The sequence below is a fragment of the Phyllobates terribilis genome, unplaced genomic scaffold (genome assembly GCF_046119375.1).
Source record: "Phyllobates terribilis strain yellow unplaced genomic scaffold, ASM4611937v1 Scaffold_25__1_contigs__length_18738178, whole genome shotgun sequence".
In the NCBI taxonomy this organism is placed as follows: domain Eukaryota; kingdom Metazoa; phylum Chordata; class Amphibia; order Anura; family Dendrobatidae; genus Phyllobates; species Phyllobates terribilis.
Window position 1 is genome coordinate 16,862,856 of NW_027362785.1, and position 26,055 is coordinate 16,888,910.

A 26,055-nucleotide genomic window follows, 5' to 3' on the forward strand; every position below is an offset into this window, starting at 1 on the left:
ACTCCTCCCTCCCCCGAGCTCAAGCCCTGTGTGCTCTACAGACAGTATAATACTCCACCCTCCCCCGAGCTCCAGCCCTGTGTGCTCTACAGACAGTATATAATACTCCTCCCTCCCCCGAGCTCCAGCCCTGTGTGCTCTACAGACAGTATACAATACTCCTCCCTCACCCGAGCTCCAGCCATGTGTGCTCTACAGACAGTATATAATACTCCTCCCTCCCCCGAGCTCCAGCCCTGTGTGCTCTACAGACAGTATATAATACTCCTCACTCCCCCAAGCTCCAGCCCTGTGTGCTCTACAGACAGTATATAATACTCCTCCCTACTCCGAGCTCCAGCCCTGTGTGCTCTACAGACAGTATATAATACTCCTCCCTCCCCCGAGCTCCAGCCCTGTGTGATCTACAGACAGTATATAATACTCCTCCCTCCCCCGAGCTCCAGCCCTGTGTGCTCTACAGACAGTATATAATACTCCTCCCTCCCCCGAGCTCCAGCCCTGTGTGATCTACAGACAGTATATAATATTCCTCCCTCCCCCGAGCTCCACCCTGTCTGCTCTACAGACAGTATATAATACTCCTCCCTCCCCCGAGCTCCATCCCTGTGTGCTCTACAGACCGTATATAATACTCCTCCCTCCCCCGAGCTCCAGCCCTGTGTGCTCTTCAGACAGTATATAAAACTCCTCCCTCCCCCGAGCTCCAGCCCTGTGTGCTCTACAGTGAGTATATAATACTCCTCCCTCCCCCGAGCTCCAGCCCTGTGTGCTCTACAGACAGTATATAAAACTCCTCCCTCCCCCGAGCTCCAGCCCTGTGTGCTCTACAGACAGTATATAATACTCCTCCCTCCCCCGAGCTCCAGCCCTGTGTGCTCTACAGACAGTATATAATACTCCTCCCTCCCCCGAGCTCCAGCCCTGTGTGCTCTACAGACAATATATAATACTCCTCCCTCCCCCGAGCTCCAGCCCTGTGTGCTCTACAGACCGTATATAATACTCATCCCTCCCCTGAGCTCCAGCCCTGTTTGCTCTACAGTGAGTATATAATACTCCTCCCTCCCCCGAGCTCCAGCCCTGTGTGAGCTACAGACAGAATAATACTCAGTATTATCTTATAACACACCTCCCCCGAGCTCCAGCCCTGTGTGCTCTACAGACAGTATATAATACTCCTCCCTCCCCCGAGCTCCAGCCCTATGTGCTCTACAGACAGTATATAAAACTCCTCCCTCTCCAGAGCTCCAGCCCTGTGTGCTCTACAGACCGTATATAATACTCCTCCCTCACTCGAATTCCAGCCCTGTGTGCTCTACAGACAGTATATAATACTCCTCCCTCCCCCGAGCTCCAGCCCTGTGAGCTCTACAGACCGTATATAATACTCCTCCCTCCCCCGAGCTCCAGCCCTATGTGCTCTACAGACAGTATATAAAACTCCTCCCTCTCCCGAGCTCCAGCCCTGTGTGCTCTACAGTGAGTATATAATACTCCTCCCTCCCCCGAGCTCCAGCCATGTGTGCTCTACAGACAGTATATAATACTCCTCCCTCCCCCGAGCTCCAGCCCTGTGTGCTCTACAGACAGTATATAATACACCTCTCTAGCCCTGTGTGCTGTACAGACAGTATATAATACTCCTCCCTCGAGCTCCAGCCCTGTGTGCGCTACAGACAGTATATAATACTCCTCCCTCCCCCGAGCTCCAGCCCTGTGTGCTCTACAGACAGTATATAATACTCCTCCCTCCCCCGAGCTCCAGCCCTGTGTGCTCTACAGACAGTATGTAATACTCCTCCCTCCCCAGAGCTCCAAACTTGTGTGCTCTACAGACAGTATATAATACTCCTCCCTCCCCCGAGCTCCAGCCCTGTGTGCTCTACAGACAGTATATAATACTCCTCCCTCCCCCGAGCTCCAGCCCTGTGTGCTCTACAGACAGTATATAATACTCCTCCCTCCTCCGAGCTCAAGCCCTGTGTGCTCTACAGACAGTATATAATACTCCACCCTCCCCCGAGCTCCAGCCCTGTGTGCTCTACAGACAGTATATAATACTCCTCCCTCCCCCGAGCTCCAGCCCTGTGTGCTCTACAGACAGTATACAATACTCCTCCCTCCCCCGAGCTCCAGCCCTGTGTGCTCTACAGACAGTATATAATACTCCTCCCTCCCCCGAGCTCCAGCCCTGTGTGCTCTACAGACAGTATATAATACTCCACCCTCCCCCGAGCTCCAGCCCTGTGTGCTCTACAGACAGTATACAATACTCCTCCCTCCCCCGAGCTCCAGCCATGTGTGCTCTACAGACAGTATATAATACTCCTCCCTCCCCCGAGCTCAAGCCCTGTGTGCTCTACAGACAGTATATAATACTCCACCCTCCCCCGAGCTCCAGCCCTGTGTGCTCTACAGACAGTATATAATACTCCTCCCTCCCCCGAGCTCCAGCCTTGTGTGCTCTACAGACAGTATATAATACTCCTCCCTCACCCGAGCTCCAGCCATGTGTGCTCTACAGACAGTATATAATACTCCTCCCTCCCCCGAGCTCCAGCCCTGTGTGCTCTACAGACAGTATATAATACTCCTCACTCCCCCAAGCTCCAGCCCTGTGTGCTCTACAGACAGTATATAATACTCCTCCCTCCCTGAGCTCCAGCCCTGTGTGCGCTACAGACAGTATATAATACTCCTCCCTCCCCCGAGCTCCCGCCCTGTGTGCTCTACAGACAGTATATAATACTCCTCCCTCCCCCGATCTCCAGCCCTATGTGCTCTACAGACAGTATATAATACTCCTTCCTCCCCCGAGCTCCAGCCCTGTGTGCTCTACAGACAGTATGTAATACTCCTCCCTCCCCAGAGCTCCAGCCCTATGTGCTCTACAGACAGTATATAATACTCCTCCCTCCTCCGAGCTCCAGCCCTGTGTGCTCTACAGACAGTATATAATACTCCTCTCTCCCCCGAGCTCCAGCCCTGTGTGCTCTACAGACAGTATATAATACTCCTCCCTCCCCCGAGCTCCAGCCCTGTGTGATCTACAGACAGTATATAATACCCCTCCCTCCCCCGAGCTCCAGCCCTGTGTGCTCTACAGACAGTATATAATACTCCTCCCTCCCCCGAGCTCCACCCCTGTGTGATCTACAGACAGTATATAATACTCCTCCCTCCCCCGAGCTCCATCCCTGTGTGCTCTACAGACCGTATATAATACTCCTCCCTCCCCCGAGCTCCAGCCCTGTGTGCTCTTCAGACAGTATATAAAACTCCTCCCTCCCCCGAGCTCCAGCCCTGTGTGCTCTACAGTGAGTATATAATACTCCTCCCTCCCCCGAGCTCCAGCCCTGTGTGCTCTACAGACAGTATATAAAACTCCTCCCTCCCCCGAGCTCCAGCCCTGTGTGCTCTACAGACAGTATATAATACTCCTCCCTCCCCCGAGCTCCAGCCCTGTGTGCTCTACAGACAGTATATAATACTCCTCCCTCCCCCGAGCTCCAGCCCTGTGTGCTCTACAGACAGTATATAATACTCCTCCCTCCCCCGAGCTCCAGCCCTGTGTGCTCTACAGACAGTATATAATACTCCTCCCTCCCCTGAGCTCCAGCCCTGTTTGCTCTACAGTGAGTATATAATACTCCTCCCTCCCCCGAGCTCCAGCCCTGTGTGAGCTACAGACAGAATAATACTCAGTATTATCTTATAACACACCTCCCCCGAGCTCCAGCCCTGTGTGCTCTACAGACAGTATATAATACTCCTCCCTCCCCCGAGCTCCAGCCCTATGTGCTCTACAGACAGTATATAAAACTCCTCCCTCTCCCGAGCTCCAGCCCTGTGTGCTCTACAGACCGTATATAATACTCCTCCCTCACTCGAATTCCAGCCCTGTGTGCTCTACAGACAGTATATAATACTCCTCCCTCCCCCGAGCTCCAGCCCTGTGAGCTCTACAGACCGTATATAATACTCCTCCCTCCCCCGAGCTCCAGCCCTATGTGCTCTACAGACAGTATATAAAACTCCTCCCTCTCCCGAGCTCCAGCCCTGTGTGCTCTACAGTGAGTATATAATACTCCTCCCTCCCCCGAGCTCCAGCCCTGTGTGCTCTACAGACAGTATATAATACACCTCCCTCCCCCGGGCTCTAGCCCTGTGTGCTCTACAGACAGTATATAATACTCCTCCCTCCCCCGAGCTCCAGCCCTATGTGCTCTACAGACAGTATATAATACACCTCCCTCCCCCGGGCTCTAGCCCTGTGTGCTGTACAGACAGTATATAATACTCCTCCCTCCCCCGAGCTCCAGCCCTGTGTGCGCTACAGACAGTATATAATACTCCTCCCTCCCCCGAGCTCCAGCCCTGTGTGCTCTACAGACAGTATATAATACTCCTCCCTCCCCCGAGCTCCAGCTCTGTGTGCTCTACAGACAGTATATAATACTCCTCCCTCCCCCGAGCTCCAGCCCTGTGTGCTCTACAGACAGTATGTAATACTCCTCCCTCCCCAGAGCTCCAAACTTGTGTGCTCTACAGACAGTATATAATACTCCTCCCTCCCCCGAGCTCCAGCCCTGTGTGCTCTACAGACAGTATATAATACTCCTCCCTCCCCCGAGCTCCAGCCCTGTGTGCTCTACAGACAGTATATAATACTCCTCCCTCCCCCGAGCTCAAGCCCTGTGTGCTCTACAGACAGTATATAATACTCCACCCTCCCCCGAGCTCCAGCCCTGTGTGCTCTACAGACAGTATATAATACTCCTCCCTCCCCCGAGCTCCAGCCCTGTGTGCTCTACAGACAGTATACAATACTCCTCCCTCACCCGAGCTCCAGCCCTGTGTGCTCTTCAGACAGTATATAAAACTCCTCCCTCCCCCGAGCTCCAGCCCTGTGTGCTCTACAGTGAGTATATAATACTCCTCCCTCCCCCGAGCTCCAGCCCTGTGTGCTCTACAGACAGTATATAAAACTCCTACCTCCCCCGAGCTCCAGCCCTGTGTGCTCTACAGACAGTATATAATACTCCTCCCTCCCCCGAGCTCCAGCCCTGTGTGCTCTACAGACAGTATATAATACTCCTCCCTCCCCCGAGCTCCAGCCCTGTGTGCTCTACAGACAGTATATAATACTCCTCCCTCCCCCGAGCTCCAGCCCTGTGTGCTCTACAGACAGTATATAATACTCATCCCTCCCCTGAGCTCCAGCCCTGTTTGCTCTACAGTGAGTATATAATACTCCTCCCTCCCCCGAGCTCCAGCCCTGTGTGAGCTACAGACAGAATAATACTCAGTATTATCTTATAACACACCTCCCCCGAGCTCCAGCCCTGTGTGCTCTACAGACAGTATATAATACTCCTCCCTCCCCCGAGCTCCAGCCCTGTGTGCTCTACAGACCGTATATAATACTCCTCCCTCACTCGAATTCCAGCCCTGTGTGCTCTACAGACAGTATATAACACTCCTCCCTCCCCCGAGCTCCAGCCCTGTGAGCTCTACAGACCGTATATAATACTCCTCCCTCCCCCGAGCTCCAGCCCTATGTGCTCTACAGACAGTATATAAAACTCCTCCCTCTCCCGAGCTCCAGCCCTGTGTGCTCTACAGTGAGTATATAATACTCCTCCCTCCCCCGAGCTCCAGCCATGTGTGCTCTACAGACAGTATATAATACTCCTCCCTCCCCCGAGCTCCAGCCCTGTGTGCTCTACAGACAGTATATAATACACCTCTCTAGCCCTGTGTGCTGTACAGACAGTATATAATACTCCTCCCTCGAGCTCCAGCCCTGTGTGCGCTACAGACAGTATATAATACTCCTCCCTCCCCCGAGCTCCAGCCCTGTGTGCTCTACAGACAGTATATAATACTCCTCCCTCCCCCGAGCTCCAGCCCTGTGTGCTCTACAGACAGTATGTAATACTCCTCCCTCCCCAGAGCTCCAAACTTGTGTGCTCTACAGACAGTATATAATACTCCTCCCTCCCCCGAGCTCCAGCCCTGTGTGCTCTACAGACAGTATATAATACTCCTCCCTCCCCCGAGCTCCAGCCCTGTGTGCTCTACAGACAGTATATAATACTCCTCCCTCCCCCGAGCTCAAGCCCTGTGTGCTCTACAGACAGTATATAATACTCCACCCTCCCCCGAGCTCCAGCCCTGTGTGCTCTACAGACAGTATATAATACTCCTCCCTCCCCCGAGCTCCAGCCCTGTGTGCTCTACAGACAGTATACAATACTCCTCCCTCACCCGAGCTCCAGCCATGTGTGCTCTACAGACAGTATATAATACTCCTCCCTCCCCCGAGCTCCAGCCCTGTGTGCTCTACAGACAGTATATAATACTCCTCACTCCCCCGAGCTCAAGCCCTGTGTGCTCTACAGACAGTATATAATACTCCACCCTCCCCCGAGCTCCAGCCCTGTGTGCTCTACAGACAGTATATAATACTCCTCCCTCCCCCGAGCTCCAGCCCTGTGTGCTCTACAGACAGTATACAATACTCCTCCCTCACCCGAGCTCCAGCCATGTGTGCTCTACAGACAGTATATAATACTCCTCCCTCCCCCGAGCTCCAGCCCTGTGTGCTCTACAGACAGTATATAATACTCCTCACTCCCCCAAGCTCCAGCCCTGTGTGCTCTACAGACAGTATATAATACTCCTCCCTCCCCGAGCTCCAGCCCTGTGCGCTACAGACAGTATATAATACTCCTCCCTCCCCCGAGCTCCCGCCCTGTGTGCTCTACAGACAGTATATAATACTCCTCCCTCCCCCGATCTCCAGCCCTATGTGCTCTACAGACAGTATATAATACTCCTTCCTCCCCCGAGCTCCAGCCCTGTGTGCTCTACAGACAGTATGTAATACTCCTCCCTCCCCAGAGCTCCAGCCCTATGTGCTCTACAGACAGTATATAATACTCCTCCCTCCTCCGAGCTCCAGCCCTGTGTGCTCTACAGACAGTATATAATACTCCTCCCTCCCCCGAGCTCCAGCCCTGTGTGCTCTACAGACAGTATATAATACTCCTCCCTCCCCCGAGCTCCAGCCCTGTGTGATCTACAGACAGTATATAATACCCCTCCCTCCCCCGAGCTCCAGCCCTGTGTGCTCTACAGACAGTATATAATACTCCTACCTCCCCCGAGCTCCACCCCTGTGTGATCTACAGACAGTATATAATACTCCTCCCTCCCCCGAGCTCCATCCCTGTGTGCTCTACAGACCGTATATAATACTCCTCCCTCCCCCGAGCTCCAGCCCTGTGTGCTCTTCAGACAGTATATAAAACTCCTCCCTCCCCCGAGCTCCAGCCCTGTGTGCTCTACAGTGAGTATATAATACTCCTCCCTCCCCCGAGCTCCAGCCCTGTGTGCTCTACAGACAGTATATAAAACTCCTCCCTCCCCCGAGCTCCAGCCCTGTGTGCTCTACAGACAGTATATAATACTCCTCCCTCCCCCGAGCTCCAGCCCTGTGTGCTCTACAGACAGTATATAATACTCCTCCCTCCCCCGAGCTCCAGCCCTGTGTGCTCTACAGACAGTATATAATACTCCTCCCTCCCCCGAGCTCCAGCCCTGTGTGCTCTACAGACAGTATATAATACTCCTCCCTTCCCTGAGCTCCAGCCCTGTTTGCTCTACAGTGAGTATATAATACTCCTCCCTCCCCCGAGCTCCAGCCCTGTGTGAGCTACAGACAGAATAATACTCAGTATTATCTTATAACACACCTCCACCGAGCTCCAGCCCTGTGTGCTCTACAGACAGTATATAATACTCCTCCCTCCCCCGAGCTCCAGCCCTATGTGCTCTACAGACAGTATATAAAACTCCTCCCTCTCCCGAGCTCCAGCCCTGTGTGCTCTACAGACCGTATATAATACTCCTCCCTCACTCGAATTCCAGCCCTGTGTGCTCTACAGACAGTATATAATACTCCTCCCTCCCCCGAGCTCCAGCCCTGTGAGCTCTACAGACCGTATATAATACTCCTCCCTCCCCCGAGCTCCAGCCCTATGTGCTCTACAGACAGTATATAAAACTCCTCCCTCTCCCGAGCTCCAGCCCTGTGTGCTCTACAGTGAGTATATAATACTCCTCCCTCCCCCGAGCTCCAGCCCTGTGTGCTCTACAGACAGTATATAATACACCTCCCTCCCCCGGGCTCTAGCCCTGTGTGCTCTACAGACAGTATATAATACTCCTCCCTCCCCCGAGCTCCAGCCCTATGTGCTCTACAGACAGTATATAATACACCTCCCTCCCCCGGGCTCTAGCCCTGTGTGCTGTTCAGACAGTATATAATACTCCTCCCTCCCCCGAGCTCCAGCCCTGTGTGCGCTACAGACAGTATATAATACTCCTCCCTCCCCCGAGCTCCAGCCCTGTGTGCTCTACAGACAGTATATAATACTCCTCCCTCCCCCGAGCTCCAGCCCTGTGTGCTCTACAGACAGTATATAATACTCCTCCCTCCCCCGAGCTCCAGCCCTGTGTGCTCTACAGACAGTATGTAATACTCCTCCCTCCCCAGAGCTCCAAACTTGTGTGCTCTACAGACAGTATATAATACTCCTCCCTCCCCCGAGCTCCAGCCCTGTGTGCTCTACAGACAGTATATAATACTCCTCCCTCCCCCGAGCTCCATCCCTGTGTGCTCTACAGACAGTATATAATACTCCTCCCTCCCCCGAGCTCAAGCCCTGTGTGCTCTACAGACAGTATATAATACTCCACCCTCCCCCGAGCTCCAGCCCTGTGTGCTCTACAGACAGTATATAATACTCCTCCCTCCCCCGAGCTCCAGCCCTGTGTGCTCTACAGACAGTATACAATACTCCTCCCTCACCCGAGCTCCAGCCCTGTGTGCTCTACAGACAGTATGTAATACTCCTCCCTCCCCAGAGCTCCAAACTTGTGTGCTCTACAGACAGTATATAATACTCCTCCCTCCCCCGAGCTCCAGCCCTGTGTGCTCTACAGACAGTATATAATACTCCTCCCTCCCCCGAGCTCCAGCCCTGTGTGCTCTACAGACAGTATATAATACTCCTCCCTCCCCCGAGCTCAAGCCCTGTGTGCTCTACAGACAGTATATAATACTCCTCCCTCCCCCGAGCTCCAGCCCTGTGTGTTCTACAGACAGTATATAATACTCCTCCCTCCCCCGAGCTCCAGCCCTGTGTGCTCTACAGACAGTATACAATACTCCTCCCTCACCCGAGCTCCAGCCATGTGTGCTCTACAGACAGTATATAATACTCCTCCCTCCCCCGAGCTCCAGCCCTGTGTGCTCTACAGACAGTATATAATACTCCTCACTCCCCCGAGCTCAAGCCCTGTGTGCTCTACAGACAGTATATAATACTCCACCCTCCCCCGAGCTCCAGCCCTGTGTGCTCTACAGACAGTATATAATACTCTTCCCTCCCCCGAGCTCCAGCCCTGTGTGCTCTACAGACAGTATACAATACTCCTCCCTCACCCGAGATCCAGCCATGTGTGCTCTACAGACAGTATATAATACTCCTCCCTCCCCCGAGCTCCAGCCCTGTGTGCTCTACAGACAGTATATAATACTCCTCACTCCCCCAAGCTCCAGCCCTGTGTGCTCTACAGACAGTATATAATACTCCTCCCTCCCCGAGCTCCAGCCCTGTGTGCGCTACAGACAGTATATAATACTCCTCCCTCCCCCGAGCTCCCGCCCTGTGTGCTCTACAGACAGTATATAATACTCCTCCCTCCCCCGAGCTCCAGCCCTATGTGCTCTACAGACAGTATATAATACTCCTTCCTCCCCCGAGCTCCAGCCCTGTGTGCTCTACAGACAGTATGTAATACTCCTCCCTCCCCAGAGCTCCAGCCCTATGTGCTCTACAGACAGTATATAATACTCCTCCCTCCTCCGAGCTCCAGCCCTGTGTGCTCTACAGACAGTATATAATACTCCTCCCTCCCCCGAGCTCCAGCCCTGTGTGCTCTACAGACAGTATATAATACTCCTCCCTCCCCCGAGCTCCAGCCCTGTGTGATCTACAGACAGTATATAATACCCCTCCCTCCCCCGAGCTCCAGCCCTGTGTGCTCTACAGACAGTATATAATACTCCTCCCTCCCCCGAGCTCCACCCCTGTGTGATCTACAGACAGTATATAATACTCCTCCCTCCCCCGAGCTCCATCCCTGTGTGCTCTACAGACCGTATATAATACTCCTCCCTCCCCCGAGCTCCAGCCCTGTGTGCTCTTCAGACAGTATATAAAACTCCTCCCTCCCCCGAGCTCCAGCCCTGTGTGCTCTACAGTGAGTATATAATACTCCTCCCTCCCCCGAGCTCCAGCCCTGTGTGCTCTACAGACCGTATATAAAACTCCTCCCTCCCCAGAGCTCCAGCCCTGTGTGCTCTACAGACAGTATATAATACTCCTCCCTCCCCCGAGCTCCAGCCCTGTGTGCTCTACAGACAGTATATAATACTCCTCCCTCCCCCGAGCTCCAGCCCTGTGTGCTCTACAGACAGTATATAATACTCCTCCCTCCCCCGAGCTCCAGCCCTGTGTGCTCTACAGACAGTATATAATACTCCTCCCTCCCCTGAGCTCCAGCCCTGTTTGCTCTACAGTGAGTATATAATACTCCTCCCTCCCCCGAGCTCCAGCCCTGTGTGAGCTACAGACAGAATAATACTCAGTATTATCTTATAACACACCTCCCCCGAGCTCCAGCCCTGTGTGCTCTACAGACAGTATATAATACTCCTCCCTCCCCCGAGCTCCAGCCCTATGTGCTCTACAGACAGTATATAAAACTCCTCCCTCTCCCGAGCTCCAGCCCTGTGTGCTCTACAGACCGTATATAATACTCCTCCCTCACTCGAATTCCAGCCCTGTGTGCTCTACAGACAGTATATAATACTCCTCCCTCCCCCGAGCTCCAGCCCTGTGAGCTCTACAGACCGTATATAATACTCCTCCCTCCCCCGAGCTCCAGCCCTATGTGCTCTACAGACAGTATATAAAACTTCTCCCTCTCCCAAGCTCCAGCCCTGTGTGCTCTACAGTGAGTATATAATACTCCTCCCTCCCCCGAGCTCCAGCCCTGTGTGCTCTACAGACAGTATATAATACACCTCCCTCCCCCGGACTCTAGCCCTGTGTGCTCTACAGACAGTATATAATACTCCTCCCTCCCCCGAGCTCCAGCCCTGTGTGCTCTACAGACAGTATATAATACACCTCCCTCCCCCGGGCTCTAGCCCTGTGTGCTGTACAGACAGTATATAATACTCCTCCCTCCCCCGAGCTACAGCCCTGTGTGCGCTACAGACAGTATATAATACTCCTCCCTCCCCCGAGCTCCAGCCCTGTGTGCTGTACAGACAGTATATAATACTCCTCCCTCCCCCGAGCTCCAGCCCTGTGTGCTCTACAGACAGTATATAATACTCCTCCCTCCCCCGAGCTCCAGCCCTGTGTGCTCTACAGACAGTATGTAATACTCCTCCCTCCCCAGAGCTCCAAACTTGTGTGCTCTACAGACAGTATATAATACTCCTCCCTCCCCCGAGCTCCAGCCCTGTGTGCTCTACAGACAGTATATAATACTCCTCCCTCCCCCGAGCTCCAGCCCTGTGTGCTCTACAGACAGTATATAATACTCCTCCCTCCCCCGAGCTCAAGCCCTGTGTGCTCTACAGACAGCATATAATACTCCACCCTCCCCCGAGCTCCAGCCCTGTGTGCTCTACAGACAGTATATAATACTCCTCCCTCCCCCGAGCTCCAGCCCTGTGTGCTCTACAGACAGTATACAATACTCCTCCCTCACCCGAGCTCCAGCCATGTGTGCTCTACAGACAGTATATAATACTCCTCCCTCCCCCGAGCTCCAGCCCTGTGTGCTCTACAGACAGTATATAATACTCCTCACTCCCCCAAGCTCCAGCCCTGTGTGCTCTACAGACAGTATATAATACTCATCCCTCCCCCGAGCTCCAGCCCTGTGTGCTCTACAGACAGTATATAGTACTCCTCCCTCCCCCAAGCTCCAGCCCTGTGTGCTCTACAGACAGTATATAATACTCCTCCCTCACCCGAGTTCCAGCCCTGTGTGCTCTACAGACAGTATATAATACTGCTCCCTCCCCCGAGCTCCAGCCCTGTGTGCTCTACAGACAGTATACAATACTCCTCCCTCCCCCGAGCTCCAGCCCCGTGTGCTGTACAGACAGTATATAATACTCCTCCCTCCCCGAGCTCCAGCCCTATGTGCTCTACAGACAGTATATAATACTCCTCCTTCCCCTGAGCTCCAGCCCTATGTGCTCTACAGACAGTATATAATACTCCTCCCTTCCCCGAGCTCCAGCCCTGTGTGCTCTACAGACAGTATATAATACTCTTCCCTCCCCCGAGCTCCAGCCCTATGAGCTCTACAGACAGTATATAATACTCCTCCCTCCCCCGAGCACCAGCCCAGTGTCCTCTACAGACAGTATATAACACTCCTCCCTCCCCCGAGCTCAAGCCCTGTGTCCTCTACAGACAGTATATAACACTCTTCCCTCCCCCGAGCTCCAGCCCTGTGTGCTCTACAGACGGTATATAATACTCCTCCCTCCCCCGAGCTCCAGCCCTGTGTGCTGTACAGACAGTATATAATACTCCTCCCTCCCCCGAGCTCCAGCCCTGTGTGCTGTACAGACAGTATATAATACTCCTCCCTCCCCCGAGCTCCAGCCCTATGTGCTCTACAGACAGTATATAATACTCCTCCCTCCCCCGAGCTCCAGCCCTATGTGCTCTACAGACAGTATATAATACTCCTCCCTCCCCCGAGCTCCATCCCTATGTGCTCTACAGACAGTATATAATACTCTTCCCTCACCCGAGCTCCAGCCCTATGTGCTCTACAGACAGTATATAATACTCCTCCCTTCCCCCGAGCTACAGCCCTGTGTGCTCTACAGACAGTATATAATACTCCTCCCTCCCCCGAGCTCCAGCCCTGTGTGCTCTACAGACAATATATAATACTCCTGCCTCCCCCGAGCTCCAGCCCGGTGTGCTCTACTTACAGTATATAATACTCCTCCCTCCCCCGAGCTCCAGCCCTGTGTGCTCTACAGACAGTATATAATACTCCTCCCTCCCCCGAGCTCCAGCCCTGTGTGCTCCACAGACAGTATATAATACTCCTCACTCCCCCGAGCTCCAGCCCTGTGTCCTCTACAGACAGTATATAATACTCCTGCCTCCCCCGAGCACCAGCCCTGTGTGCTCTACAGACAGTATATAATACTCCTGCCTCCCCAGAGCTCCAGCCCTGTGTGCTCTACAGACGGTATATAGTACTCCTCCCTCCCATGAGCTCCAGCCCTGTGTGCTCTACAGACAGTATATAATACTTCTCCCTCCCATGAGCTCCAGCCCTGTGTGCTCTACAGACAGTATATAATACTTCTCCCTCCCATGAGCTCCAGCCCTGTGTGCTCTACAGACAGTATATAATACTCCTCCCTCCCCCGAGCTTCAGCCCTGTGTGCTCAACAGTATATAATACTCCTCCCTCCCCAGAGCTCCAGCCCTGTGTGCTCTACAGAAAGTATATAATACTCCTCCCTCCGCCGAGCTCCAGCCCTGTGTGCTCTACAGACAGTATATAATACTCCTCACTCCCCCGAGCTCCAGCCCTGTGTGCAGTACAGACAGAATAATACTCCTCCCTCCCCCGAGCACCAGCCCTGTGTCCTCTACAGACAGTATATAATATTCCTCACTCCCCCGAGCTCCAGCCCTGTGTGCTCAACAGACGGTATATAATACACCTCCCTCCCCCGGGCTCTAGCCCTGTGTGCTATACAGACAGTATATAATACTCCTCCCTCCCCCGAGCTCCAGCCCTATGTGCTCTACAGACAGTATATAATACTCCTCCCTCCCCCGAGCTCCAGTCCTGTGTGCTCTACAGACAGTATATAATACGCCAACCTCCCCCGAGCTCCAGCCCTGTGTGCTCTACAGACTGTATATAATACTCCTCCCTCCCCCGAGCTCCAGTCCTGTGTGCTCTACAGACGGTATATAATATTCCTCCCTCTCCCGAGCTCCAGCCCTGTGTGCTCTACAGACGGTATATAATACTCCTCCCTCCCCCGAGCTCCAGCCCTGTGTGCTCTACAGACAGTATGTAATACTCATCCCTCCCCCGAGCTCCAGCCCTGTGTGCTCTACAGACAGTATATAATACTCCTCCCTCCCCCGAGCTCCAGCCCTATGTGCTCTACAGACAGTATATAAAACTCCTCCCTCTCCCGAGCTCCAGCCCTGTGTGCTCTACAGACCGTATATAATACTCCTCCCTCACTCGAATTCCAGCCCTGTGTGCTCTACAGACAGTATATAATACTCCTCCCTCCCCGGATCTCCAGTCCTATGTGCTCTACAGACGGTATATAATACTCCCCCCGGCATTATACATACTACGCTCATCCTTCGCACCTTACTCTCCTGGGGCACCGCGTATTCCACGATATCCATCCCATCTTCTCCTTCATAGATCAGGTCAAACTTCCCCGGCTCCTTCTCTGTAGACAGAGAAACCAATCAGAACGCGGTGCCAGGCCCGAAATATGGGGGTAACAGAGGGGAACGTCAGACAAGAAATATGGGGTAAGTGGCATTGAGATGGACGTCAGCCTTAGGGCGACGGTGAGGAGTACATGGGCCACAAAGGAGGACAACAGCCTGAGGGCAGAATACAAAAGGCTGAAGGCCACTCCAAAAAGAGGATTTTGGGATATAGTTTTGGGGGCACAAGTGACAAACACTAAAGCTGCCGTTATAGCTGTTACCAAGACGGGGAGAAACAACGGGGGAGACTGACTAGTCACAAATGTGGCCCCGGCACTTACTCTTCTGCTGTGAGAGGACCTCCACCTCCAGCTCCTGACTGACGGCATCGTAGCTCAGGACCCGACCCTCCTGTGCGGAAACACCAGACACATTATATAGTAGGAGAAGCTGGGACCCTCCACCGTCCCTTACTACGAGGCTGCACCCAGGAGCCCCTTTACCTTGTAGTCGGACACCTCCGGGCTGTAGTTCTCCGTCAGCTCCAGCAGCTGTAAGAAGAGGAACAGAGGAGTTTCCAGATCACAGTCCTGATGACATCACATTGTACACTGTCACCAAGCTTTCCCAGGACTGGCCAGTGGAGGAGGAGCGTGAGTGTGATACGGGGGCAGGCAGATCAGTGTCCAGGGAGGGAAGGAAGGGGGGGGGGGGATTAGTGTCCAGGGAGGGAGGGAAGGAAAGGGGGGGGGGATCAGTGTCCAGGGAGGGAGGGAAGGAAGGGGGGGGGGGGGATCAGTGTCCAGGGAGGGAGGGAAGGAAGGGGGGGGGGGGGATCAGTGTCCAGGGAGGGAGGGAAGGAAAGGGGGGGGGGATCAGTGTCCAGGGAGGGAGGGAAGGAAGGGGGGGGGGGGGATCAGTGTCCAGGGAGGGAGGGAAGGAAGGGGGGGGGGGGGGATCAGTGTCCAGGGAGGGAGGGAAGGAAGGGGGGGGGGGATCAGTGTCCAGGGAGGGAGGGAAGGAAGGGGGGGGGGGGGGATCAGTGTCCAGGGAGGGAGGGAAGGAAGGGGGGGGGGGATCAGTGTCCAGGGAGGGAGGGAAGGAAGGGGGGGGGGGGATCAGTGTCCAGGGAGGGAGGGAAGGAAGGGGGGGGGGGATCAGTGTCCAGGGAGGGAGGGAAAGAAGGGGGGGGGGGATCAGTGTCCAGGGAGGGAGGGAAGGAAGGGGGGGGGGGGGGATCAGTGTCCAGGGAGGGAGGGAAGGAAGGGGGGGGGGGGATCAGTGTCCAGGGAGGGAAGGAAGGGGGGGGGGGGATCAGTGTCCAGGGAGGGAGGGAAGGAAAGGGGGGGGGGGATCAGTGTCCAGGGAGGGAGGGAAGGAAGGGGGGGGGGATGGGGATCAGTGTCCAGGGAGGGAGGGAAGGAAGGGGGGGGGGGGGATCAGTGTCCAGGGAGGGAGGGAAGGAAAGGGGGGGGGGGAATCAGTGTCCAGGGAGGGAGGGAAGGAAGGGGGGGGGGGGGATCAGTGTCCAGGGAGGGAAGGAAGGGGGATCAGTGTCCAGGGAGGGAGGGAAGGAAGGAAGGGGGGATCAGTGTCCAGGGAGGGAGGGAAGGAAGGAAGGGGGGGATCAGTGTCCAGGGAGGGAGGGAAGGAAGGGGGGGGGGGGGGATCAGTGTCCAGGGAGGGAGGGAAGGAAGGGATCAGTGTCCAGGGAGGGAAGGAAGGGGGATCAGTGTCCAGGGAGGGAGGGAAGGAAGGAAGGGGGGGGATCAGTGTCCAGGGAGGGAGGGAAGGAAGGAAGGGGGGGGATCAGTGTCCAGGGAGGGAGGGAAGGGGGGGATCAGTGTCCAGGGAGGGAGGGAAGGAAGGAAGGAAGGGGGGATCAGTGTCCAGGGAGGGAGGGAGGGAAGGAAGGAAGGAAGGGGGGATCAGTGTCCAGGGAGGGAGGGAGGGAAGGAAGGAAGGAAGGGGGGATCAGTGTCCAGGGAGGGAGGGAGGGAAGGAAGGAAGGAAAGGGGGGGATCAGTGTCCAGGGAGGGAGGGAGGGAAGGAAGGGGGATCAGTGTCCAGGGAGGGAGGGAAGGGGGGGGATCAGTGTCCAGGGAGGGAGGGAAAGAAGGGAGGGGATCAGTGTCCAGGGAGGGAGGGAAGGGGGGGGGGATCAGTGTCCAGGGAGGGAGGGAAGGGGGGGGATCAGTGTCCAGGGAGGGAGGGAAGGAAGGGGGGGGGGGATCAGTGTCCAGGGAGGGAGGGAAGGAAGGAAGGGGGGGGGGGATCAGTGTCCAGGGAAGGAGGGAAGGAAGGAAGGAAGGAAGGGGGATCAGTGTCCAGGGAGGGAGGGAAGGGGGATCAGTGTCCAGGGAGGGAGTGAAGGAAGGGGGATCAGTGTCCAGGGAGGGAGGGAAGGAAGGAAGGGGGGATCAGTGTCCAGGGAGGGAGGAAAGGAAGGGGGATCAGTGTCCAGGGAGGGAGGGAAGGAAGGAAGGGGGGATCAGTGTCCAGGGAGGGAGGGAGGGAAGGAAGGGGGATCAGTGTCCAGGGAGGGAGGGAAGGAAGGGGGATCAGTGTCCAGGGAGGGAGGGAAGGGGGGGGGATCAGTGTCCAGGGAGGGAGGGAAGGGGGGGATCAGTGTCCAGGGAGGGAGGGAAGGGGGGGGGGGATCAGTGTCCAGGGAGGGAGGGAAGGGGGGGGGGATCAGTGTCCAGGGAGGGAGGGAGGGAAGGGGGGGATCAGTGTCCAGGGAAGGGGGAATCAGAGTCCAGGGAGGGAAGAAAGGGGGGGGGGGGGGATCAGTGTCCAGGGAGGGAGGGAAGAAAGGGGGGGGGGGATCAGTGTCCAGGGAGGGAGGGAGGGAAGGAAGGGGGATCAGTGTCCAGGGAGGGAGGGAAGGAAGGGGGGGGATCAGTGTCCAGGGAGGGAGGGAAGGGGGATCAGTGTCCAGGGAGGGAGGGAAGGAAGGGGGGGGGGATCAGTGTCCAGGGAGGGAGGGAAGGAAGGGGGGGGGGGGGAAGGAAGGGGGATCAGTGTCCAGGGAGGGAGGGAAGGAAGGGGGGGGGGGGATCAGTGTCCAGGGAGGGAAGGAAGGGGGATCAGTGTCCAGGGAGGGAGGGAAGGAAGGGGGGGGGGGATCAGTGTCCAGGGAGGGAGGGAAGGAAAGGGGGGGGGGGATCAGTGTCCAGGGAGGGAGGGAAGGAAAGGGGGGGGGGGGATCAGTGTCCAGGGAGGGAGGGAAGGAAAGGGGGGGGGGGGATCAGTGTCCAGGGAGGGAGGGAAGGAAGGGGGGGGGGATCAGTGTCCAGGGAGGGAGGGAAGGAAAGGGGGGGGGGATCAGTGTCGAGGGAGGGAAGGAAAGGGGGGGGGGGATCAGTGTCCAGGGAGGGAGGGAAGGAAAGGGGGGGGGGGGGGGATCAGTGTCCAGGGAGGGAGGGAAGGAAGGGGGGGGGGATGGGGATCAGTGTCCAGGGAGGGAGGGAAGGAAGGGGGGGGATGGGGATCAGTGTCCAGGGAGGGAGGGAAGGAAGGGGGGGGGGGGATCAGTGTCCAGGGAGGGAGGGAAGGAAAGGGGGGGGGGGATCAGTGTCCAGGGAGGGAGGGAAGGAAGGAAGGGGGATCAGTGTCCAGGGAGGGAGGGAAGGAAGGAAGGGGGGGGATCAGTGTCCAGGGAGGGAGGGAAGGAAGGGGGGGGGGGGAATCAGTGTCCAGGGAGGGAGGGAAGGAAGGGGGGGGGATCAGTGTCCAGGGAGGGAAGGAAGGGGGATCAGTGTCCAGGGAGGGAGGGAAGGAAGGAAGGGGGGGATCAGTGTCCAGGGAGGGAGGGAAGGAAGGAAGGAAGGGGGGGGATCAGTGTCCAGGGAGGGAGGGAAGGGGGGGGGATCAGTGTCCAGGGAGGGAGGGAAGGGGGGGGGATCAGTGTCCAGGGAGGGAGGGAAGGGGGGGGGATCAGTGTCCAGGGAGGGAGGGAAGGAAGGAAGGGGGGGATCAGTGTCCAGGGAGGGAGGGAAGGAAGGGGGGGGGGGATCAGTGTCCAGGGAGGGAGGGAAGGAAGGGGGGGGGATCAGTGTCCAGGGAGGGAGGGAAGGAAGGGGGGGGGGGGAATCAGTGTCCAGGGAGGGAGGGAAGGAAGGGGGGGGGGATCAGTGTCCAGGGAGGGAAGGAAGGGGGATCAGTGTCCAGGGAGGGAGGGAAGGAAGGAAGGGGGGGGGGGATCAGTGTCCAGGGAGGGAGGGAAGGAAGGGGGGGGGGGGGATCAGTGTCCAGGGAGGGAGGGAAGGAAGGGGGGGGGGAATCAGTGTCCAGGGAGGGAGGGAAGGAAGGGGGGGGGGATCAGTGTCCAGGGAGGGAGGGAAGGAAGGGGGATCAGTGTCCAGGGAGGGAGGGAAGGAAGGGGGATCAGTGTCCAGGGAGGGAGGGAAGGAAGGGGGATCAGTGTCCAGGGAGGGAGGGAAAGAAGGAAGGGGGGGGGGATCAGTGTCCAGGGAGGGAGGGAAGGAAGGAAGGAAGGGGGGATCAGTGTCCAGGGAGGGAGGGAAGGAAGGAAGGAAGGGGGGATCAGTGTCCAGGGAGGGAGGGAAGGAAGGGGGATCAGTGTCCAGGGAGGGAGGGAAGGGGGGGGGGGATCAGTGTCCAGGGAGGGAGGGAAAGAAGGGAGGGGATCAGTGTCCAGGGAGGGAGGGAAGGAAGGAAGGGGGGGGATCAGTGTCCAGGGAGGGAGGGAAGGAAGGAAGGGGGGGATCAGTGTCCAGGGAGGGAGGGAAGGAAGGAAGGGGGATCAGTGTCCAGGGAGGGAGTGAAGGAAGGGGGATCAGTGTCCAGGGAGGGAGTGAAGGAAGGGGGATCAGTGTCCAGGGAGGGAGGGAAGGAAGGAAGGGGGGATCAGTGTCCAGGGAGGGAGGGAAGGAAGGGGGATCAGTGTCCAGGGAGGGAGGGAAGGAAGGAAGGGGGGATCAGTGTCCAGGGAGGGAGGGAAGGAAGGGGGATCAGTGTCCAGGGAGGGAGGGAAGGAAGGGGGATCAGTGTCCAGGGAGGGAGTGAAGGGGGGGGATCAGTGTCCAGGGAAAGGGGAATCAGAGTCCAGGGAGGGAAGAAAGGGGGGGGGGATCAGTGTCCAGGGAGGGAGGGAAGAAAGGGGGGGGGGGGGATCAGTGTCCAGGGAGGGAGGGAGGGAAGGAAGGGGGATCAGTGTCCAGGGAGGGAGGGAAGGAAGGGGGGGGGGATCAGTGTCCAGGGAGGGAGGGAAGGGGGGGGGGGGATCAGTGTCCAGGGAGGGAGGGAAGGAAGGGGGCGGGGGATCAGTGTCCAGGGAGGGAGGGAAGGAAGGGGGGGGGGAATCAGTGTCCAGGGAGGGAGGGAAGGGGGGGGGAATCAGTGTCCAGGGAGGGAGGGAAGGGGGGGGGAATCAGTGTCCAGGGAGGGAGGGAAGGGGGGGGGGAATCAGTGTCCAGGGAGGGAGGGAAGGAAGGGGGGGGGGTCAGTGTTCAGGGAGGGAAGGAAGGGGGGGGGGGATCAGTGTCCAGGGAGGGAGGGAAGGAAGGGGGGGGGGGGGATCAGTGTCCGGGGGAAGATTAGTGTCCGGGAGGGAGGGAAGGAATGGGGGGGGGGGGAGATCAGTATCCGGGGGAAGGGGGGGGTCAGTGTCTGTGGGGGGGTGAGGGGTCAGTGTCCAGAGGACAGCTCACTCCTGGGGACAGCTATCGTCGCCTCACCAGCGATGACTGCTGACCACCCTGTCTACCTTGTTCTTCCATGTCTGGCCAGTAGATGTCACAGCTGCCGGACGCGACAGAGTCTATCCGCAATTAGTGACTGTCATAGAAAATATTAAGATTTTCTCTCTCCCCCTGAAACCACTCATTCCCCCCTCCTCTATACCACATGTCAAAGAAGGTCACCATCTAAGGAGCTGTTCATATGCAAATTAGCACACACAGGAGAAGTGGCTAATATGCAAATGCTAGTACAAAAGGAGCCCCTAACCTAACAGAACAGACCAGTGATAAATATACACCTAGGTGAGAAGGATGCAGTTCCTGTCTTCAAAAGAAATCTCCCTCACCCCCATTTGCTCAAGAGAAATCTACAGTCTCAAAGGCACAGACACAAAATATGGAATATCGGAAGTTCTATACTTTTGATAATAATGGGACACATTTTTAGTGGCAGGGTTAGCTAAGGAACAATACGCCTAATTTTCTGAATCTGTACGCCCTTCCGGGGAGATGTAATGCAAAAGTACAAAATAACAGACTGCAGCTATATCATGTGTGGTTTCTAAAGAAAGGTAAATTCATTATGGAAAATATGGTATTACTCGTGCGCTTCTGCGATCAACCCGCGAGGAGTTATTTTTATTTTAATAAAAACATGAAGAGTGGAGCCCCGACCACGTGATGTTTGGGCAGGTCCCACCGCCCACTTCGGCATAAAAGATCCAGCCGAGGATGGGTCAGTACTCATGCCGGGAGTATATATTTCATATAGCACGAGTCACGTTTGATAAGGGTCAATTGGAGCGCCTCCCCTCCAGCTCAACGGAGTCGTCTCTGCGAACTGTATAGTAAGTTTCTTCTTTAATCCCATTTTATTTGTGTAACTGTATATTCTGTACTGATTGTCCCCCTTTGTAAAACCTTTTGTATATTTTTCATAAACACTGCCCCCCTTTTAGATTAAATATAAAATTTAATAGTTCTGTTTCTTTTGTCCTGTAATCGTTCCTCCCCCGAAGCCATATACGCTACCAAAACGCAGGCGTCCGGCCAGGCCTGTATTATATTTCAAATCTGGATGGTGGTGGCAGACAATAATCGTAATAGGGCTATCGTGAAGCTGGCAGTGACCGTACAGGGGCGTATACACATATTCCATGCGTTGGAATCCGGAGGTGTATACGCCATACGCTCACTGGTCGCTTGCCGATAGCTACGTAGTGAGTAATCGGGATAGTGCGTGCGCGAATCCCTGACAAATCCTGACAGCGACATCTAGTGGCCAAGATATAGGAGAACAAGTGACAGTCTACAGTAAGAGGCGAGTGCGGCCACTCACATGGACACTTGTATGATCCACCCCTCGAGATCCACCACCTATCACTATCACCACCGTCACTGGCTCTGACACCCAGGGTCTCTGTCGCCCCTACAGTCACTGCTCACATCTTACTTTGAAGGCGATGATCTTCCCGGGTTGCGGCGGAGCAGCGAGGAGCGGGAGAGCGCTGTAGTCTTTATTCACAGCTTCTGGGGGATTCTGGGAAAAATCAGAGTAATGAAGTCACTAGTAACAGATGGACCCCACGGGCGAAACATAGGGGAGGAATGTACCATTACATAGAGGTGGGGGGGGGGGGGGGGGGGGGGGAGACAGACATCCAGTGATCATACAGTGCAGTGGGCACGTGCTTTCAGGGACCTCGTGGCTGGGGGGGCGCGCTTTCAGGGACCTCATGGCGGGGGGGGGAGCGCGCTCTCAGGGACTCACCTGGATCAGTACAGACACGTTGCTCGCGTCCTCGTTCAGCTGCTGCTCTTTTATCGTCTCGGGGCTGTAGAAGAAGTGATTTTGGGGCTGTGACTCCCCTCGACCTCGGAATCCTCGGCCCCTCCAGGGCAGGTTGTCTGTGCCCTGCCCTCTGCCAGCACCGCGTCCCGCAGTCTGCAGAAGAGCTCTGTGCGGAGCGGCGCCCTGGGCCACATGGCCATTATATTTAGGAGAGGAGATCAAGGGCTTCTTGGTGCCGAGAAGGTCTGGGCTGGAAGAGCCGTTGGTTTGCTGAGCCATCACTGGGGGTCTGCATCCTGCCCTCCTGCTCAGATCCCCGTCCTCCTGGTCAGATGATGAGGACGAGGTCTCCTCTTTCTGGGTAAGGTCTGGAGCCGTCTGGTGGGCTGCGCTGAGGGGACCACCTGGGGTAAGAAGCTTCTTAGTCTCCAGTTCCTTGGAGACACCGTATTTCCCAGGTTTCTTCATGGACTCCTGACGTGGGCCCCTCGTCGTCTCCTCCCCCACTGGAGCCGCCACCCCCTTGCTCTTCTTGCTGATCTCCTCCTCTGCGCTCCTTTCTTCCATCTTCTTGGTTCTCTTGGAAGCCCTGATGTGGTCACCTCGTTTCTTCCTGAGGTCCCAACAGTCATCACTCTCATCCTCCTGTGAAGAGGCCTCCTTGCCTTCCTTAGTCCTCGGCTGCTCTCTGACCACCTCCTCAGGGGCCCCCTTCTCCTTCTTTTTTGGCCGCTGTCTCACATCCTCCTCGGGGTTCTCATTGCCTTTTTTCTTGGGCCGCGGTCTCACCTCCTTCTTGGGAGTCTCCTTGCCTTTCTTCTTGGGCCGCTCTGTGACCTCCTCCTCGGGGGTCTCCTTCCCCTTCTTCTTTATCTGGTCTCTGACCTCCTCCTCGGGGGTCCCCTTCCTCTTCTTCTTGAGCAGCTTTCTAACTTCCTTTTTGGGACGTTCCCCGACCTCCCGCTCCTCGAGGGTCACCTCGCCCTTATCCTTCTTTTTTGGCCTCACTGGGATATCATGCTCCACGGGTGTCGCCTCCCTGCTGTTTTCGGTGGTCAGTCTGTGGACACCCCTTGTCTTCTTGATGTCTCTGTAGTCATCACTCTCCTCCTCCACCCTTGGCCTCTTCTTGGCTGTCTGGTGTGGGCTGTCATGTGGATGGTACTCTTCCCATTTCACACTGCGGATAGAAGCAGCAGATCAGATCGAGACTGACCATACATTACACTGCAGGGAGCGCTGCTCTGAGGGATCCCTTACATTTTATATTTAATCCAGAAAGGTAGGCAGTGTTTATAAAAATATACAAGATGATACAAAATTGAAACAAAACAATACGATATATACAATTACATAAAATAAAAGGATAAACTGAAGAAAATTACTAATCCTGATGTAGCAGGGTTGGATCTGACTCTTATGAAGGGATATCTTCGCCCTGGAGGTTCTAGTGGGAGATATTACTGTTATGTTTTTCCCATCCCAATTTTACCTTCCTATAGAAGGGAGACATGGCATGGATAGCATCATCTATCTGAGCGGTATTCATTTGGAGGTGTTGTCTCCACCGCCCAGCGATGTAAGACAATGTGTTAAGTTCGTCACGACTGAGAAAATATGACTATCATATCGGTCATGTCTACGCTGTTCATCAAAACCCAATGTTCATAACTGGAGTCTGGACCGAAGTGATCAGCTTCTCTTTCTGTTCACGCTGAGGCTAAAGATGATCAGTTATCTCCAGTGGCCATAAATCAGTCATATCCCATGATTCCTCTGTCGGACGGTCCTGGTCTGCGATCCATCAGATAATCCTCACTACTTACTTGTTATCAGGAAGGGGGCCTGATGCACAAGGGTCATGTAGTGGTCAAACCCTTGCTTCTATTATAATAATTATTAAAGGCCTTCAGCTCGGTCTCGAGCCATGGTGACTTGACGGTTCCTGTGCGGCTTAGATCGGTCACCAGGGTCTTCTCCACCATTATCTTGATGGCCTGAAACTATCAGGTTGCTGGTCTTTCTCTTTGCCTTCTCCTTCTAATCCTCCGACCATGATGTGCTCCTCCAGTGATGGCGCTCTTCTTAGGAAGTGTCCACAAGTTGATACTTCTGTCTCCTTTCTTGACCGTCCAGATGTTACTACAGATAAGACCAGACTGTGCTGTAGCCGAGTCGTCTTGACTAGTGACGCATTACTGGATGTGAGGAGCTTCTCCGGTGACTTCATGGTGATTTGCCCCGTTGTTCTCCTGTTGACTTTCGGTGTCCTCGTTGCATCTTCAGTGATCATTGATCGGAGGAGGATGAAACCCTTTACAAGGTCCACCTCATGGTCGACCACCTCAGAGGAGTCCTGGAGGAACCGGCAGAAGATAGGGTTCATCCTCATTGTAGAAGTCCCTGAGGTGTGACACCAGACCCCTCATCACTATACAGTCAGCTGTATATACTCAGAGCAGAGCTCCTCACAGTGTGACACCAGACCCCTCATCACTATACAGTCTGCAGTATATCCTCAGAGCAGCGCTCCTCACAGTGTGACACCAGACACCTCATCACTATACAGTCAGCTGTACATCCTCAGAGCAGAGCTCCTCACAGTGTGACACCAGACCTCTCATCACTATACAGTCAGCTGTACATCCTCAGAGCAGAGCTCCTCACAGTGTGACACCAGACCCCTCATCACTATACAGTCAGCTGTACATCCTCAGAGCAGCGCTCCTCAGTGTGACACCAGACGCCTCATCACTATACAGTCAGCTGTACATCCTCAGAGCAGAGCTCCTCACAGTGTGACACCAGACCCCTCATCACTATACAGTCAGCTGTATATCCTCAGAGCAGAGCTCCTCACAGTGTGACACCAGACCCCTCATCACTATACAGTCAGCTGTACATCCTCAGAGCAGAGTTCCTCACAGTGTGACACCAGACCTCTCATCACTATACAGTCAGCTGTACATCCTCAGAGCAGCGCTCCTCAGTGCGACACCAGACCCCTCATCACTAAACAATCAGCTGTACATCCTCAGAGCAGCGCTCCTCACAGTGTGACACCAGACCCCTCATCACTATACAGTCAGCTGTACATCCTCAGAGCAGAGCTCCTCACAGTGTGACACCAGACCCCTCATCACTATACAGTCAGCTGTATATCCTCAGAGCAGAGCTCCTCACAGTGTGACACCAGACCCCTCACCACTATACAGTCAGCTGTACATCCTCAGAGCAGAGCTCCTCACAGTGTGACACCAGACACCTCATCACTATACAGTCAGCTGTACATCCTCAGAGCAGCGCTCCTCACAGTCTGACACCAGACACCTCATCACTATACTGTCAGCTGTACATCCTCAGAGCAGCGCTCCTCAGTGTGACACCAGGCCCCTCATCACTATACAGTCAGCTGTACATTCTCAGAGTAGCACTCCTCACAGTGTGACACCAGACCCCTCATCACTATACAGTCAGCTGTACATCCTCAGAGCAGAGCTCCTCACAGTGTGACACCGGACCTCTCATCACTATACAGTCAGCTGTACATCCTCAGAGCAGCGCTCCTCACAGTGTGACACCAGACCCCTCATCACTATACAGTCAGCTGTATATCCTCAGAGCAGAGCTCCTCACAGTGTGACACCAGACCCCTCATCACTATACAGTCAGCTGTACATCCTCAGAGCAGAGCTCCTCACAGTGTGACACCAGACCCCTCATCACTATACAGTCAGCTGTATATCCTCAGAGCAGAGCTCCTCACAGTGTGACACCTGACCCCTCATCACTATACAGTCAGCTGTATATCCTCAGAGCAGCGCTCCTCACAGTGTGACACCAGACCCCTCATCACTATACAGTCAGCTGTACATCCTCAGAGCAGAGCTCCTCACAGTGTGACACCAGACCCCTCATCTCTATACAGTCAGATGTACATCCTCAGAGCAGA

At 55.2% G+C, this 26,055-nt stretch overlaps 1 protein-coding gene across 1 annotated transcript in view; it reads right to left on the reverse strand.

The window, feature by feature from the left end:
- COIL (coilin) overlaps window positions 1-23,300 on the reverse strand; it is a gene marked incomplete at its 5' end in the record, with an annotated part of 29,541 nt that extends 6,241 nt beyond the window's left edge. Inside the window, 5 exons of the mRNA XM_073660394.1 lie at window positions 14,535-14,620; window positions 14,948-15,017; window positions 15,110-15,157; window positions 21,765-21,851; window positions 22,083-23,300. Coding sequence (XP_073516495.1) covers window positions 14,535-14,620; window positions 14,948-15,017; window positions 15,110-15,157; window positions 21,765-21,851; window positions 22,083-23,300 — 1,509 coding nt within the window. The remainder of the gene's footprint in view (window positions 1-14,534; window positions 14,621-14,947; window positions 15,018-15,109; window positions 15,158-21,764; window positions 21,852-22,082) is intronic.
- Window positions 23,301-26,055: the final 2,755 nt, after the last annotated feature.